This window comes from Leptopilina boulardi, unplaced genomic scaffold (genome assembly GCF_019393585.1).
Source record: "Leptopilina boulardi isolate dan_hultmark-lab unplaced genomic scaffold, ZJU_Lbou_2.1 LbouV2_165, whole genome shotgun sequence".
In the NCBI taxonomy this organism is placed as follows: Eukaryota; Metazoa; Arthropoda; class Insecta; order Hymenoptera; family Figitidae; genus Leptopilina; species Leptopilina boulardi.
In genome coordinates, this window is record NW_026137713.1 from 5,794,866 (window position 1) to 5,813,694 (window position 18,829).

General features: G+C 24.3%; 1 protein-coding gene across 5 annotated transcripts in view; it reads right to left on the reverse strand.

Annotated features, from left to right (window-relative positions):
- Positions 1–1,934: 1,934 nt before the first annotated feature.
- LOC127277228 (uncharacterized) overlaps positions 1,935–18,829 on the reverse strand; it is a 175,441-nt gene continuing 158,546 nt past the window's right edge. For all 5 annotated transcript variants that reach the window (XM_051298142.1, XM_051298143.1, XM_051298141.1 and 2 more), the window contains 2 exons: positions 5,740–5,802; positions 1,935–2,159 (listed from right to left, as the gene is read on the reverse strand). In XM_051298142.1, the coding sequence (XP_051154099.1) occupies positions 2,074–2,159; positions 5,740–5,802 (149 nt within the window). In that variant the 3' untranslated portion in view covers positions 1,935–2,073. The remainder of the gene's footprint in view (positions 2,160–5,739; positions 5,803–18,829) is intronic.

Consider the following 18,829-nt stretch of genomic DNA (forward strand, 5'->3'; position numbering starts at 1 on the left):
AAATAAACATTCAGATTGACTACGATTAATTTATTATAATTTAAAAATTATATTAAATATAATAATCGCATTACCGTTATCATTTTTCGTAATCATTATATTATCAGCAAGAATCTCAATAATAATCATATATTATCAATATTAATGTTATTAAGAATATTATTGTTATTTGTTACCGAGCTTGTAATCGCATTATTAGTAACTTTACAACATGTTAAATGATTCTATTAACTTGCAATCGTAAATCATTAATAACATTTTCTGTTCTATTCGCACTCTCTTTCTCACTTACTCACACTCACACACACACATACACATGAATCACAAGTATTCACTCGATTGCAGTCTCTTTTTCATTTCATATATTTCACATGTTACAAATCGTCTACACGTTTAAGTATGCTATACTCGAATACTCTTTTTTATTCATATATTTATAGTTAATCATTTATTATTCGTTACGAATAATTCGACGATTGCGGCGATATTAATTTTACCTTAATAATAAGGACGATTATCGCAGTTTTTTCTTTTTTTTTTTGCAGGGATTTTCTTCAACGTTTCAGGAAACACCTTGAAAAAATCTCTGAAATTATGTTAAGAGGTGAATTTTTTTTTTTTAAAAATCACTCGTAAATATATATTTTAACTTCGATGCCTTACACGCAACTATGTAGGGCCGAGTAAAACAATCACGCCATTTATCGATGTTTGTCGATAGAATAATTTTTTAAGAAATCAAAACAAATAAATTTTTCGTTAAGAAATTTCGATATTTTTTCAAAAATATCCTGAAGCTCTCATTAAAGTTTCAGTTTTTAAAGGCAATTTTTTTTTATTTTTAGAGAAACAGTAATTGAAAAAAATTAATATATTTTTTTTTTATAAATTAAATAAATTATTAATTCTCCTTCATGTAGAATTTGATTTCATGATGAGAATTTTGAAATATTTTATATTTTTTTCTTTTTTTATTTATAATCAATTAAAAAAATATAGAAAAAAAAATAGATTTTCTGCTTATGAACTGAAAATCGATCGACAAAAATTCATTGAAATTGATTAAAAAATAATTGAAATTCTTTTCTTAGAAAAACACGGACGATATTAGGCCGATTTTCTTTTTGGAAATTATAATTTCAGCAATTAATCGACGTTATTATTAAGCTAGGCTTTTAAATTCGAACTCGCTAAAAAAAAACAATAACAAAAAAAAGAAAAACGTTTCTGAATCACATTGCGTACTTTTACATTGTTCTGTGCAAAACGTTTAAAAACACATACCTCGAAGAATCCAGAGTCTACCAAACGTCACGACATTATTTTTTTTTTTATACATTATGTATTATTTTTTTACCTCTTGTATTGCAAAAAACACTTCACTACCCCATTTTTGCTTAAAAACGGTTTCACAAAAAAGAATCGGCTTTCTCTCTCTTTCTTTCGCTCTCACATTCGTCTATACGACAATCATGCGCGTTTTAGTTTTTTTTATTATATCTTTTTTCTTTGTTACTTAACTTTCTGTTATCAAAGGGCACCAGAGATGAACATTCGAACGATAGCGGATTTTTCTCCGTCACCGTTTTTTTCTTCTTTTTTGCTGACCTTGTGAATATCAATTAAAGCCCGTTAAGCGATGTGTGTCGCCCCAGGCTTGCGGGTATTAAAAAAAAAACGATTGTCCTGTAATTAGAAAAAAAAACTTTTAATTGTTAAAAAAAATTTATTAAAAAAATAAAAATAACTAAATAAATGTAACAAATAAATAAAAATATATAGATTTAATAATAAATAAGTAATTTAATTTAATTAATAAGTAATAGCATTAAAAAATAATAAATTATTATAAAATTATCTGAAATAAATTTGAATATTGTTCTAAAAGTAAAAAAGAAATAAAAAAAAAACGGAAAATGAGAACTTACTTCCGTTTTTAATTTTTTAAAAGTCCATGTGTTAGTGGATAATGCAACAGCAAGGGTTACTTGAAAGAGTTGTGGTGGCAATGTGGCGTTGATGATGATTTTCTTGGCGCTGTCGTTGGCGATTGGTTACTCTGGCGCACCTGGGCTATTGGTTTTCCAGAGAATAGTGACGTGACCTCTTCCAAAAATTCTTGAAAAATCCTTTCTTCTTAGGCGCATCACTTGCTTCAACTGAAACAAAAAAGAAAAATAAAACTTAAATTTACTTTTCTTTTAATCGACTTATGAAAAATAATTTTTCCCAATTAAAAATTACATCATTTACCTCAGTTTTTATACATCGAATTTTTTTTAATTTTCATTGTATCTTCTCTTATTTTTTCCAATTTTTATTACAAAAAAAAAAAAAAAAAATTTTCCCACATGGTTCAGTGTTTTAGTTTCTTTAAAAATTTATATTTTATAGATTTTTTATATTTTAAGGAGGTCAGAAAAATTTACATAAATACTGACATCACAAAGTATTGGAAAAAAAAGCAGGACGTGACAAAACTAATATTCCTCAGTAGAATTTGTTTATTTCTTCCTTTTTTTTTTATCGAGGTCGAATTAATTGAGCTGTGCGGGTATTATTATTCACATTATTTTAGCCACGTTGCTACACGTGCAATATGTTAAGCAAAGGGAAGTCTCACACTCTATGCTGGTCGAATTATAAGTAGCACCCCTTCCGGTAATTCGATTTAACAAAACAACGAAGCTTTTGTTTTTTTATATCAATCTGCTATAAATAATTTAATGCTCTTTACAAAACGAAAATTTTTTTTTTTTTTATTCAAACCAAATATAATTTATTTTAAATAAAATAAAAAATTTTTTTTTGTTAACTAAAATTATTCTTTTTTAAAAATATATTTTAAAAATATATTTTAAAAATAATATTTAGTAAGATATTTTTGAAATATCTCAACTTTTTTGAATATTGAATATAACTTAATTTCACGATTAAACAATTCTTATTTATAAAATCCGGAATTTAATTCTCTCAACTCAAATAATCAAGGCGACTCAATATTCTAAATTTAAAAAGTATTACGAGGTCTGTGCTTTGCAGCATGAATTCTTGAAATATTGAAAAATGCACATTCCAGAGCAACAGGTATTTTTAATTTTGAGAATTTTCAAAAAACAATCTTTATGTATTTAATTTTGTTATAAATCAAATATTTCAACAAAAAATAATTTCGAATTCCTAATTTTTATATCAAATGTTTCACATGAATATTTCTTTATTCTTATTAAATGAAAAGACAATTTCGTCTTAAAAAAAAATAGAAGGTAAAAATAAGAAAATAGAGTATGAAAAAAAAATTTTCCAAATTAAACATTTTTGAGAATCTTTTTAAAAATTAATTTAATTGGAATACGTGGGAAAATTATTATTATTTGGCTTTTGTAAATATATACATATATATTCGGGCCAATGAACTGAGGGAGAAAAGGAGAGATAGCGTTGGTCCAGAGTGAGAGAGGTGCGTACGGATCAATACCAATAGAGTCTGTATAGTGCATAGACGCACAGTCTCGGGTGTGTCCGATTTCTCGCGCAGCATCCCTCTGCACTGTATTCTCATCTGTATATGCTTATTTTTACTCGAAAGAGTTTCTATTCTTAATATCTTTCCTAAAAAAAAAAAAAAAAAAAAAAAAACACGTGAGAATCTATTGAAACACTCTAGACCCATTATTCTCCAACGAATTTGACTTTTATGAAAAAAAAAAAATTACAAAGCTTATATCTACGAAAAAGATAAATCTTCACGTATGTATAAGAAAGAAATCATCCTCGGATACTTTCAAAAAAAAAAAAAAAATTTACAAAACTATATGCCTTTTCTCGTATATTTAATTTTTGAAATAAAAATTAATTATTCCAAAACATAAAGAATTTGATTTTTCACAACAAAAAAAAAGAACAAAATAACTAAATAATTAATGGACAAGAAAAAAAATAGTATTTTGAAAAAAATAAATATGTCTATTAGAGGGAAACAGATGGTGGAAATTCAGAATTACGGAGATTCTAGTGAAAAAGTGAGCTAGCAAACAGGGTGAGAAGTTGACACGAAAATAACCAAGTAATATTAATAGTTTTGGTATTCACAACGAAGACGAAGTATTTAAGCAGTGGGAGAGAAAGATATTTTCGAGCTCTATGACTCTGCGTTTACTCTTATCTTGTGTCGCTCTAAATTCGGCCCTGGTTGTGGGAATGAAAGAAAAAAGACAATTTTTATCTCAAATATCCCCCAAATTTTCGAAATAAATTTCAAATTTAATATTTTTTTTCCCAAATTCAGATAATTTTATTATTATTATTAAAATTTTAAATATAAATTTTTAAAATTAATGGGAAAAAATAATTTAATAATATGAATTCATAGTTTATATTACATAAATAAAAAATTTTAACAATTTAAAATCAAAATTTTCGAAAAACTTTATATGTTTAAATTTTTTAACATTTGTAAAGATTGTTTTTATATATTTCATAAAACAATATTAATTAGAAAGTTTGATATTATATTACAAACTTTATCAAGAAACAAGAAAATAAAAGCCTGTGTCAAGAGACCGGAAAGTGTCTGAAATTTCACTTTCACTAACTAGTTTAGAATTTTATAAATCTCAATTTCTAGTTTTTGAGATTAAATTTTATTTTTTTGTAAATCTCTAAAAAAAAATTCATTTATTTGTTTACAGGTACAAGAAAGCAAAAAAATTTAATTCAAGTCAAAATTAATTAATTTTAATTAACATTTTCAAAAAATGGATTTAGGACCCAAGGACTTAAAAGATTTGTCCTTGAGATGCACGTGTTTTCCTAGAGCACAAAGACCATTAGATCCAAGAATAATCTGCAGATGTTCACTAAGACAGAATATGTATTGAGTTACTCACCCTTTTGCACGAAAAAAAAAACTTGACGTTTGAGATATATATCTTATAAAGATTGAATTTAAAAAAATAATACTTGAAAATTGTTTCCTTATTTCAATTTTTCACTTAAAAAAAAAAAAATTTTCTTTCATTTTTTAAAATGTTTTTTTGCCCTTGATTTTTAATTTGAAAATTTGATTTAATAATAATATCGAAATTTTGCTTTAATTTGAAAAAAATTGTTTTCTCGTATCAAATAAAAATGAGAGAAATTATTTTTAATTTTAAAAATTATTTATCGAAACAAAATAATTTTTACCCAAAAAAAAAATTCTATTCAATTTTTATAAAGTAGATATAATTTTTTTAAATTTCAAAAAAATTATTACCGAAAATTTAAATATTATTGAAGCAATAATTTTTTAATAATAATATTTTTTGAAAAAGTTTCCCTTGACTTTTTGGGATGCAACGGGACTAAAGATGGTCCAGTTTATTTTCGGTTGTGGTCCACGGCGGCAATATTTCCACGATTTCTTATTGCTGTTGACGTAAAGCTGGCAAGACTTAAAAATAGACAAAATTCACGTTGTCCCATTCACATTAAGTCACAAGAAACTAATCTTCAAAGAAATCAGATCCACATATCCAAAAATTTATCTTCTCAAAATTTGTTTCAAATATTTTTCGAAAACAAAATGAATATGAGAAAAATCGAAAATTTACTTCTTTCAAATTTTTTTTTACAAATACGAACATATTTAAAATGCGTATTTGTAATTCAAAAAGGGGGAAAAATTGTATACTATTTACTTGTAATTAACAAGTAGGAAAATAATTTAAAAAAATTTTTAAATCTTTATACACTCACCTGTATATGGACCAGAAGGTGCAACGTTGTCTTTTCCTCCTTTTCCATCTTTACTTCCGCCTCCTGAAACAAGAAAATAATTTCAATTTTAGTAAAACAAATTTTTTTTCTTAATTTTCTTCTCTAAAATTCAACATTCAATGTGAATTAACATCAATGACTAAAAAATGAAAAAACACGAAAACAGTTAAAAAAAAAATAATAATACCTAACATTGTTTTCAACTTCATGAAACATGAATGAATTACACAAACATAAATTCTCAATTTTCATATCATAAAAATTACAAATATTAACTGGAAAGAGAATTTATATATACAAAAATAACTAATTTATAAAATAAAAAAAACATTTAAAAAAAATATATATATTTGTAAAATAAAAAATATACAAGTTTTTTTGTATTGGAAAATAGATTACAAAAAAATTAACTATTAATTTAATTAGTTAACAACAAAATATTTCATTATTAATACAATAATAAAATTAATATTTTCAAATTAAATTATAAATTAAAAAATTTTTTATCTTCAATTAATTATTTCAATAATTAATGATAATTAAAATCCATGAAGAATTTCTTTTCATAGATGAACTTTTAAATAATTTTATTCTGATTTGTTCGAGAATTGATGTTACAGAGATGAAGGCACTTATAGAAAAAAAAATAAAAGAAAAATGGTCCGTAGAGTGAATATTACTCTGATAGATTCGTTTTTTTTTCAAGCAAAAATTTTTTATAAAATTCTGTTTTTATCCACTTGTTGAACGATATTCTCTTTGGAAATTTAATTTTACATTGATGGAAACACGAAAAAAAGTATATATATATTTTATTTATATCACGAGACGTATTTATCAGAGCAGTCAATGATTATTTCTTTTCTCTAATTTCACAGCTACATGCTTATTGGATGAGGGGAAAAATTTAAACGTGCTCAAGATATATTCTAATTGCAATATTTTTTTTTTTTTTTTTTTTTTGGTTTCATGCATTGTGACTTTATTGTGTAAAATGATTCCGTTAAAGCAATGAGCAACAGACATAGTTTTTTTTTAATGTATATCACTCCTCCGGAAATAATAATTGATAACCAAAGATCTGTGACAGTAGAACGATAAGATGAGACTCGTTTCGTGGATAGTCAAAAATATAAAGGCTTTTAAATATCTCATTTTTACATTTATAATAATAATAATAATATAACCCATGTGGAAAGATTTTCGGAAAATTTCCAGAAGCTGTTTCCGAATTTTTTTTCGGAAATTCTAATAAGTAATTTTTACAGAAAAAATCTGCAAATTTTCCAGAAGTTATTTCAAGAATTTTTCCATACATCTTTCCATATGGGAAATAATTAGTATAATTATATTTGTTATTTATGAATTTAATTAAAATAACGAGAATTAAGTTTGTTTCAGATCAAAAAATTACTTTAAAATAATTAAGAATTGAATAATTTTGAATATTTTTTTTGACATATATTTGTTTCGAAAAGGAGGACAAATTTATATATTGAGATAAATAACAATGACATTTGGATAGATGACTATCTAAGTAGAAGATTATACAGTATGCAAAGCATGCCATTTATCATTTTACTAGTGTCACGCTAATGATAGTAGAGAGACTGTCAGTCCAAGTTCTAAGAAAGCAATCTCACCAAGAGGAAATGAAGCACACCTACGACACAATCGATATGAGAATAAAGTTCGATTCGAGTTGGTCAGAGAAAAAAAAATATAACAACAAATCGAATAATTTCATTATTAGTTGAAATTTTTTCATTTTCCACATTTAGAAAAAAAAAAAAACAAAAGTTAAAATAATATTCTGCTAATAAAAAAATATAACAAAAATTAATTTCTAGAAACGAAGTAAAAAAAAATATTTAAAAATTGGTAAATTCAATTATAGAATTTAATTTTTGACTTTTTTTTCATCAAATTATTAATTTTTATATTTATGAGATATTACAATGTATTGTTTATAGCATCAAATTTCATAAAATATAATAAATGGTAACAGAATCTATTCGCACTTGTAAGGAAAAAGGACCAATCGAGGAATCACTATAGGTTTGCCTTTAAACGAATCTCTTTTTTTTTTATTCTACATAACGAAATATAACGGTATAAAGATTCGAGAAACTGGTATATCGAGAGACGAGTTCTGCGCTCACGTACCACAACCTCGTATTATATATATGTACATCTAAGGAAATAATTTTAAAAGACTAAACACACCATTCAAAATATAGATTATCGATTTTTTCAAAATTCATTTTTTAAAATGTATTTTTCAATTTTTTCAAAAATAATTCGAACTTTATTTTTGTTTAAAAACTATTTTTTTACGAACTCATAAAATTTGGAAATGAACAAAGAAATTTATTAAAAAAAAAAAAAAAAAACAAATAAAGAAACTGAAAAAATTTAGAAGAAGTATTGAAAAAATAAAAATTCTGATGAAAAATGAAAATCTATCAGGGACAAGGAAGAAAGTCAAATGTGAAATTTATCAGTTAATAAAATAAATAAAGAAAATGTTTTTCAAGATTCTGAAGAATTTAAAAAGAGAAAATTTTTCCTATACTTTCTTCCTTTCAGATGCATTTGCACTCATGCGGATGAATGCTTTAGCGAAGCAATAGTTGTGATGGTGGCTAAGAAATAAAGATGTGATAACCCGCAACGATGAATAAAAATAAAAATAAAAAAAAAAAAAAAAAAAAAAAAAAACTAATACCACGATCGGGTAATCACTTGCTCTAAGACCGGTCTACCCATTTCCCTACATAACTACTTTAAATACCACTAACACAATTCTTTTATATATATACATATACAGAAAATATACACAAGCAACGAAATCAATTACTCTCGGTGAGCTAAGAGCCATCGAGATATTAAAAAATGGAGACAACTTTTCCATTCTAGTTTTCAGGGAATTTTTTTCTTATAAATGACTCTTTGCTATTTTTTTATCCATAATTATTATTTTTTTTTTTATTAAAATTTAAAAAAATTGATTTTATTCAAAATTAAAAATCCCGATTAGAAAAATTATTTCATAATTTAAAAGGATTTTTCTTTTTTGTAAAATTGTTATTAAAAAAAAATTCCTAAAGATTATTCGAATTTTTCCTTAATTGAAAAAAGTAAATCGTGTATAATTGACAGATTACACTCTTGTAGAATCAACAAGCTATATAAAGGGGTGGAAGAAAAAGAAAGAAGCACTTTTTATATATGGCCTCTCGGTTTATTAAGGGAGCTTTTGAACGGTAAAAAAAAGGAGAATCCCTCCAAATTATGAAAACAATTCCAAAAGTGTTCCTTCATATTAAATGTCCATATCAAGTGATAGTCAAATGTTTATACATGAACTTTTTTGACCTCCATTATGATAAAGAAAAATGTCAATTTCATAAGTTCATAAAAAAAATCTCTTTATATATTTCGTTAAAAAAAAAAAAAAAAAATTATTATCGTTTCAAAATAAACAAAATTGTAATAATTTTTTTTTTACTTTTAAAAAAACATTTGCCTCAGAACTAAATAAACTGTTTATTTAGTTTGAATAAAAATTTTGTTATAAATAACAAATTTAATTTGTAAATGCAATTTTTTTGATAATTTTTTTTTTTAAGAAACAAATATTTTTTTCCTTACTAAATATACTTAGCTTTGAGAAAATAATTTTTTTTTCTCATGGTGTGAAATAATGCGAATTAATTATACAGTGAGATACTGTTTTTAGTGACGATAATGAGGATTAGGAAGATTTGTCCTCGGGGTTTATGACACACGGTTTAATGCACCTCGGAGCTCTTCTTCTCATCCACGGTCTTATTGATTTATATTCAGAGGCCGAGCAACCACCCTCAGCTGCCGACATTGCCCTCGCGACCACTCTCACTCTTCCCAAAGCCACACACACACACATGCCATTAAAGTTTCAAGTTTTTATCTAATATTATAAAGAACAAATAATAAGAAGTTATAAAACGATAAAAAAGAAACACAATTTTTAAATCGTTTTTAGAAAATTTTTAACGAATAAATTTATTGCTCTTTTTCTTCCCTGAATAAAAAAATAACTAACGTTTATAATACAATCCATGATTAAAATGTTCATAAAACTATAAAATATTTTTCTCTACCTTTACAGACTCGAAATAATATACAATAAATATTCTATACCAGAAAAAAAGGAATCTTTTTTTTGGTCACTAAAATTCTTGAATTAATTTAATTTTTTTGTATACTAAAATAATTAAATGGAAACTAAAAATAAATTAAAAAAGAGGGGAACTTTTTTTTTTTTTTTTTTTTAAATCTAAAAATCGTAGAAAAATATATTTCAAAATGTCTAGTTTTAATTTGGAAATGAAAGTAGTGGAGAAAAAGAACAGCTGTTACAATAAACCTCCCCGAAGAATATGAAATATTCTATTTATAGTAAAAATGTTTAAAATAAAAAAAAAAAAATAGGGAATGCCCATTAAAATGGAAATTCGAGTCACACGCAATTTGAAAATTCGAAAATATAAATTCTCTTAGAATAAATCGATGCTAAATAAAAATTAAATTGAATAAAATTTCTGTTAATTGCTTAATAAAATTTGAATTGAATAAAAATTCTGTGAAAATTTGGTTGAATAAAATTTCTGTTTCTGAATTTTGTTAACTGAAAATTCCATTAAAGTAAACATTTTATTAAATATAAATTTTGTTAAATTCATTTAAATGCTATTTAATAAAATTTCTGTGTAAATAATATCATTATAAAAGCTTGATTTTTTTGAAATCGCGAAATTTTTTGTTTTTTTGTACTTTAATCAGTGAATTGAAGAAAATAATGATACTGTTATTTTTCGCACATTGTTAAAGTGCTAGAGTATTTGACTGAGGTTGAGCGATTGTGTGTGTATATATGTCTGGTAACATTGCAGCTGACGATGGCGCTTTGTACATATACAGAGATATATTACCATGCGTACATGCATATTCACCCATCAATTTCCGGTCATTACAATGACGATGATATAAATGTAGGCGTCCTTTAACGAAGACGTCACTCTGTACGCTTATCGATATCATTTACTGACAAAACGTCACATGTATAAGCTATTTACACCAAAATTTTATCAAATTCTTTGTCTCATTTATTTTAATTTATGACAATTTAGTCATATATTTTCTTTCATATTAACAATTCTTTTGTATGTAAAACAAAATTTATTATTTATTCCATGAAATAAATTTACTTTTAAAAATTTGATCATTTTTTAATTAATAATTTTTTTTATCTCATTACTGTTATAATTATTTAATAATGAATAAAAAGAAACTTTCTATGGAAGATACACTTTTTCTATATAAGAGCGAAAGTAATTTATCTTTTATACATCCTATATGGTTGCATTTTATGTTAATAAATCCCTCTGATAAAACTTGGTGTGTCATGAAGTACGAGAACTTTTACTTTCGTTTTCCTAACGGGTTCTAACAAATTCAAATATTATATAATATTTACAATCGCCTTTATCGATTTACTTTTTTTTCATGCATTTATTACTTTCGAGATTCAAATTAAATCAATAATTAATTATGAAGTTGAAAATATTCATCTACTATCACAAAAATGATTCATTATTTTTCAAAAAATTAAGAAATAATTTTAATAAATTTCATTTCTATAATTATTTTATGTATAATTTATAGAGATTTAAAAACATTTTCTATATATATTAAAAATTTAAATTAAATTTCTCCAAATTTTGATAAGATTTAGATAAATGGGAAATTTTTTATTATTCTAATAATTAATTCCTGAACCTGCATATGGAAGATGATATTTCAAACACTAACACATTAGTTTCAGATTTCGCGAACGTAATTATCGTTCGGTTGAATTTATATGCTTTCCAAGAAAGTGCAACATGAATTAAAATACAATCATTGAGAACTGATAATATAAATCAGTTGGAAAATAAACTGAAATTATTTTAAGTTAAAGGTACAAAATTTTGCAAAATAAAAAAAAATTTCTATATAGTATAAATATAAATAAATAAATATTAATGGAATAAAAATTCATCATCTTCATTATTTATATCAGATAAAGAGAAGACAATAAAATTTATCATTTATCGTTGATTGCCTTTATAATACGTTTTTGTAAACAAAGATAACATATTGAAAAAATTAATAATTGATAATTAATTTTTTGTCGATTTCTGTAGTGTTTTTTTTTTGTTATTTATTATTTAGATTATTTATTGTTATTATTATTTATTTTTATTATTTAGATACTTGATATATAATTTCTGTATATTAAACATTTTATAGTTTGAAAATTCAATAAATTAAATTATAGTTAAAAAAGAAAATTCTTTATTTCAATTTGAGAAACAAAAAAATTAAATTAGAGCTTACATTGTGTTATAAAGGTAAAAAAAATTCTGTACACAGGTTAATTGCAGTCAAAAGTTAAAGATCAAAGGCGAAAGTATATTATTGAATTTTTCTTTTCTTTTTCTGCACCCATCATAAAAACGCGAACAGAAGATAGATGAAAAGAGTATTTAAAAGCAAGTCATCTTAAAGTTGATTTTTTAAAGTAAAATTTCAAATGGGATATTAAAATTACAATTTTTAACTTGAAAATTTTTTTTTAATTCCTCATTTTTCGTAAAAAAAAAACGTTTTTAAATTTCCATTCCTCAGCATTTGAGGAAAAAAAAATTGTCAATTTTCAACAAAATTTAATGAAATATGAAATTTCTAGAGCAGAAATTATGTGGAATTTTCTAAATGAGTTTGACTATATATATATAGAGAGAGAGAGAGAGAAAAGAGGAACTATATTCGACAGTCTGTCTTTGAAAACAAGAGAGAAACTAACACAAAGTCCTCTCTGAGTCTCTCATGAATTGCCAACGTGCGATCAGATAGTTTTCCCGCACGTGTAACAAAAGCGACATGTTGTGCCGAGCAATCAATGCATTTAATTTTGTGAAAGAGGAAAATGTAGAAAGAGAAAAAAAAAAGTTAGAAAATATATTCAGCAAAATGTTCATAAAAATCTTTTTAAAAAAAAAAATTCTATAAACTTTTAAAATTATCCTGACAAATTCATTTATTTGGAGGTGATAATTTTTTTCCACTTTTTATTGGGGGAAAAAAAACTTTACATTTTCGTGAATTTTGGAGATTGAATCAGTAATCAGTGAATGACTGGGCTATTGACAAATAAATTTGTTGCCTCGTCTAGCGACCCTTTCCAACGAAACCACCCCCTCGCGAAAAGTATCTAAAAATGCTTTCTCTAATCAACTCTCTCTCTTTTTTTCTATATATATTTGCGGGTGAAGCAATAGGTGTAAAAGACCAGGAAATATATCTGATATATCGTTCATAGACCCATGTATACACAACACATACAATTCAACATGGAACTCTATTAAATGCGCTTTCACAGCAAACCTCTTTTGTTGGCATCTCTCGTGTCCGAAGACAATATCGATCGAAACTTCCACACATTCTCTCAGGAGAGTTCCCTTTGGAATCGACTAAAAAAAAAAAATAAATAAATAAATTCTCCTCTCGTCTCACGCAAGGAATTTTCTTTTTTTTTTCCCTAACTTTCTGACACGCTGCACTCTTACCCATTTATCACAATTTTACCCCTAACGTTAAATGGGTTAGGATACAAAACCCTATACATACATACATATATATCTGGGTTAAAAAAAAATCAAGCGCTAAGCCCTCAGTTGCAATAATCCTATTTTCAAATAATTCCACAAAATTTATTTATTTAGAAACTATTAAAAAAAAATTCTCATTTCCAAAAAAATATTATTCTATATGAAAATTCAATTAAACGTAAATCTAAATAATTTAATAGAAAATTAAATTTAGAAAAAATTCTCTTAATAAATAAAACTTCAATACATTCATAACAATTATATAATAATAAAATGCTTGGTCTGTCCTTCTGTCCTAACTTGAAGTTGGCCTTTTCTAATTTCACGTGTTTTTTTTTAATAGTAATCTTATGAAATTTTTTTTAAAGTTGTATATTGATTCAAAAATTGTATACAAATAAAAAAAATTTATGATGAGAAAAAAGATGCGCCAGGAAATTTCGTACAAGATAGTAATTTGAAAAAAATTTACTTTTAAAAATTAATTTTTAAGGTACCAGGGGCCAACGAATACCAATTAAATATTAATATTATAAAAACACAGGCCTCGAATCAACTTAAAGACACGAAAAAGTCGTTTTAGTCGATTTATATTCCAAAAAAAAAGTGGATTTGTTTTTTATTTTAACAAAAATATTTTACAGATTTTTAAATAAAAATTTTTTTTTTAATAATAATCCTTTTCGAAGGATTAAAGTTGAAATTTTTTGAAATAATTAAATTTCAAAAGATATTGTTAATTTTCAAACAATTATTAAATTTTACAGAACTAAAAATAATAATTTATCAAACAATTTTTCGAAAACATTTTTTAAATTTAATTAAATTTTCAAAGATTTAAAATTGAGATATTTGAAATTACTTGAAACTTTAAGTGTTTTGTAATTAAAATTTCAGATGATTTCACTAAAAATTTATTAGAAAATGCGGACAAAATACAATAATTTGAAAATCATTTTTAATTGAAAAATGGTTTTAGATATTTGAATTTTCAAAGAATATTATTAAAATAGTTAAAAATAATTGAATTTCCTTACAGTTATAATTGAAATTATTAAATTTCAAAAAAAAATTTTCGATGGAAAATTTTAGAAATAATTAAATTTTAGATGCTTTTAAATTCAAATTATTGAAAATTCAATTAATTTTGAATTCAAATTTTTGAGAACAATGAAATTTTATTTGATTTTAAATTTGAAAAATAATTGAATTTCAATTCATTCTGAATTGAAAATTTTGGGAAATAATTGAAGTTTAATTGAAATTTTGGATAATAGTTTAATTTAAGTTCATTTTTGATTGAAAATAGAAATTTGAATAGAAATTTTAGAAAATAATTGAATTTTATTTCATTTTAAATTAAAAACTTGGTAAATAATTAAATTTTAAATTGAAAATTTTGGACAATTATTGGATTTTTAATTGATTTTGAATTAAAATTTCGGGTAATAATGTTTATTTTGAATTGAAATTTTTAAAAAAGAATTCAATTTTATTGTGATATTTTTTTTTTAAATTGTAAACAATTGTTAAATTTCATAAAAATTTTAATTGAAAAATAATTTTGATATAATTGAATTTGTGATGTATTTAATTAAAATTATTAAAAATAATTAATTTAGTGAAGAATCATTTTAGTTCAAAATTTATTAAATAATTTTTTCAAATGTAAAAAAAAATGTCGCATTTTATTAAAAGAAGTCGATAAAAGTCGTATTTTTGAAAAAAGTCGGAAAAAGTCGTATAATCCGAGGCCTGTAAACATATAATTTTCATTGTTATCATTTAATATGTAATAATATTCTAATAAATTAAATTATTATTGATGATATTAATCTTTAATTTCTTTATAACAAACAATTAAATACTCAATTTGGCGTGCTTGCGCGCGTTTAATTTTGCTAGTTTTCCAATAATTTAGAGGATTATATTTCAAATTTAAATATTTTTCAAATTTTTTATTTAATTTGTTTATTATTTCGAAATTTAATATCGTAATTGTAATGATAAAAAATCATCCTAAGGAAAAAAAACGACTGCCAAAAGAACTAATTGAAATTCAAGAGACGCGATAAAAATCGCTCATAAGAAAACGAAAAAGTCAAATTTATCTTCATCTTCTCAATTTAAAATCGAAATGGAAATTTCGCGCAGGGAAAGAAAACATTACCAGGTAATTGAACCCTATTCAAAATGATATTCAAGCAACCAATGTCTAACCCCTTGAGCCACGAAACACCACTTGACTATAACTCCCCCCCCCTTTTGAAGAAGGAATTCTCCCTTCCCAAAGGGATTTTCTAACTTCTCTTAAAATGTTACCCTGTTTTCCCCTCTCTTGATTTTCAACTCCTACTTTTCGTATGTTCCACCCCCGCAATACGAGAGGACAACCACCCCTCAAAATCTACTATACGACCGAAAAACATTTCTCCTATTCTCCCCTCTTTTCTACTATTATTATTCTTTCTATACATATACATATACAAATATAGGAGTTTCTCATGAATTGAACGAACGATATGTAAAAGGGTACTTTTCAAAAAGCCGGACATTCTGTTGTGGGTGCAAGAAAAAGTGATGAATAAAAGCTACATATGGAGAAATTTATATTATAGAATTTGTGTCGATATTTTCAGAATTTCAATATTTTTGAAAAATAATTTTCCTTTTTCAGTTTAATAACAAAAAATATAATTTTGTTTGTAAAATAAATTAAAAAAAATACATTTTTCGTCATTTATTTGCATTTTTCCAGTTACTATTTTCAAAAAGTTGCGAGATAACTAAAAAAAAGTTTAATTTCAATTTCTTTTTTGTAAAATTGATAATGAATTTTTAAATTTTGATTTTCAAGAATCATCAAAAATATTCAAAATAAAAGTTAATTTGAAATATTATCGTTAATGACACTAATTAGTACACGATACAAATTATCTTTCCCTTTATAAATATCATTAACTCTTTTCATATTTCGTTTATTTACATTTTTTTTCTTCATATTTTACCAAATATTTGATTTGTTAATTTATAGAAAGTATTTTCCCAAAAAAAAGTCTAAAAATATTTTCTATTTTAATTATTTTCAATAAATTATTAAAAAAAAAACTATTTTCTATTTATGTCGATATTTTTCATTTTTATGATAAAAAGATTTAAACTATTTTCTAGTAAGAACTTAATAATTTCTTTCGTCCATTTGAAGATGGATTTCATAATCCTGACATTCAGTTTAAGATGAAAATTAATTAATCATCCCTTTGAATATTTCTATACCTGAGTCAGTTCCCTAAAAAATTGTGAAGGAACATTTTTAGAATTTTAAATCCCCTCAACGTTTTTTAAACACTTTACAATGCCTATATTATAAAATACGTAAACGTGTCACGGTCAAGTGAAAAAAAAAAATATTTTAAATAAAAACGTAATTTTACAAAAAATTTGTAAAAATAAATAAAAAATAATTCCTCATATTGTGGCTACCTTTTCTTAAATCTTATCGCTAAAAAAATTCTTTAAATTAGTTTTCGAAAAAGTAATTTTTATATGTTTTCTTTAAGAACTCGTGAAACCGTTAAAATGCAAATAAAATTTTCTTCCAAGTTTTTTTTTTACAGAATCATTTCAAATTGCGAAAATTTTTTTTTTTAAATTAACAAAATTATAATATTAATTATAATTTAATTAAATTTTTTTTTAAATTTCCATTGAAAAAAAAATTTTTGAAAACGAAAAGTACAATAAAAATAGTAAAATTTATAAAATAAGAATTATTTTTCTGTTTTGGGGGAAAAAAAAGTAATAGAAAGGGATAATAATTATTATTAATTTTATAGCGAAAATTAATATCATTTTTCGAACAAGAAAAAAATATTTGTCAGTCACAATTCGATAAATGCAAAACCGTGTTGCGAACCGTGTTGATATTATGTCCTATAAATAAACGACTGATAAGGTCTAGTGAACTGGTTTGGCTGCATTGTTCTTTTTTTCCAACATGTTCGAAAACAATGTCTCTCTCAATGATGATCGTCATTCTGAATAATTATACAAATTATAATTAATACGCAAAGATGAAACATTTCTTTTTTCCCCCAAGACATTGTGTTCATTTCACAAGTTTAATTCAAATATTTTTTCTAATCATAGGAAAATTTTCAAATTAATAAATTATTAAGAAACTAATTAATTTTAATTTATTTATTAAAAATAAAATCCAAATGTCTAAATATTTCATTCCTACTGAAAGTTTTTGATGCGCTTGGTTACGGAAAAAAAATTCTTGGTAAAAAAAAGATCACCTTTCATTTTGAAGATTAATATCATCTGAGAGCAAAAAATGATGAAAAAGAAGAAAGTTTTTCAAAGTCATTCGATTTAAAAGGACAAATTGAAGAATGAAAATTTATAATAATAGGTACTTTAATAAGTATTAATAATATATATGATAAAAGTATTAATTTATCAAAATTTCAATAGAATAATCTAAAATAAATTGAAGTTCAATGAACTTATAGTTTATCAATTGTTTATTAATAATATTCACGTACTATTTAATAAATAATTAATTGGTATTAAATAAATAATAATAAATTAAATAAAATTAGATGTTATTTTGTATAATTCTATCATTGGTCTACGAATTATAGAAAAATTAATAAAACAATATGTAATTACAAATTTAATTCTTCTCTAACAGAATACGAGTCAAATGGGCATTAATTGCGGGTATTTTATGATTATCAAGAGGCGAGAAGAAAAAAAAAAGAGAGAGAGAGATGAAAGCAGGTGTTGGGAATCAGGAGTATAATTCTTTTTTCGAGCTATTGATGAAAATCCAAAAGAGGGAGGATTTGCACTCACATCATTCTTCGAGGAAATCGATAACGGGAATCCCGCGAGAGTGTCTCGTGGTTCCCGTAGACGAGGCCACGACACACTCATGCCTCACCTATAATTTAAAAAAAAGAGAGCGAGAGAGAGAGAATCATTTTAAGTCCCAACTCCAGGTATAGGCATTGTGCATTTTTCTCCATGGATTTTCAGCATTTATTTTCCTTTATTATACCGGTTCGTCAACTGGTACACGCACACATACACACATAATATGCCGTCCCGAATAAAAAGGAGGGGAGTGAAAAGAAGAAGAAGCAGCGAGGAGTGTGTGTCCTCTCTCGCCAAGTTACACGAGGCCAAAGAACCGCTCCAGACTTAAACAGTATCGTAATTATATTTCCAAAAACCATGAAACAAATTTTTCAATTTTCATATTTTCTTCATTAATGAATTTTTCCCTTATTTTCATTTCTATGAAACTAATAAATTATAAAATTATATTAAATTTCAAAAAATTATTTTCTTTAATTTTTTTT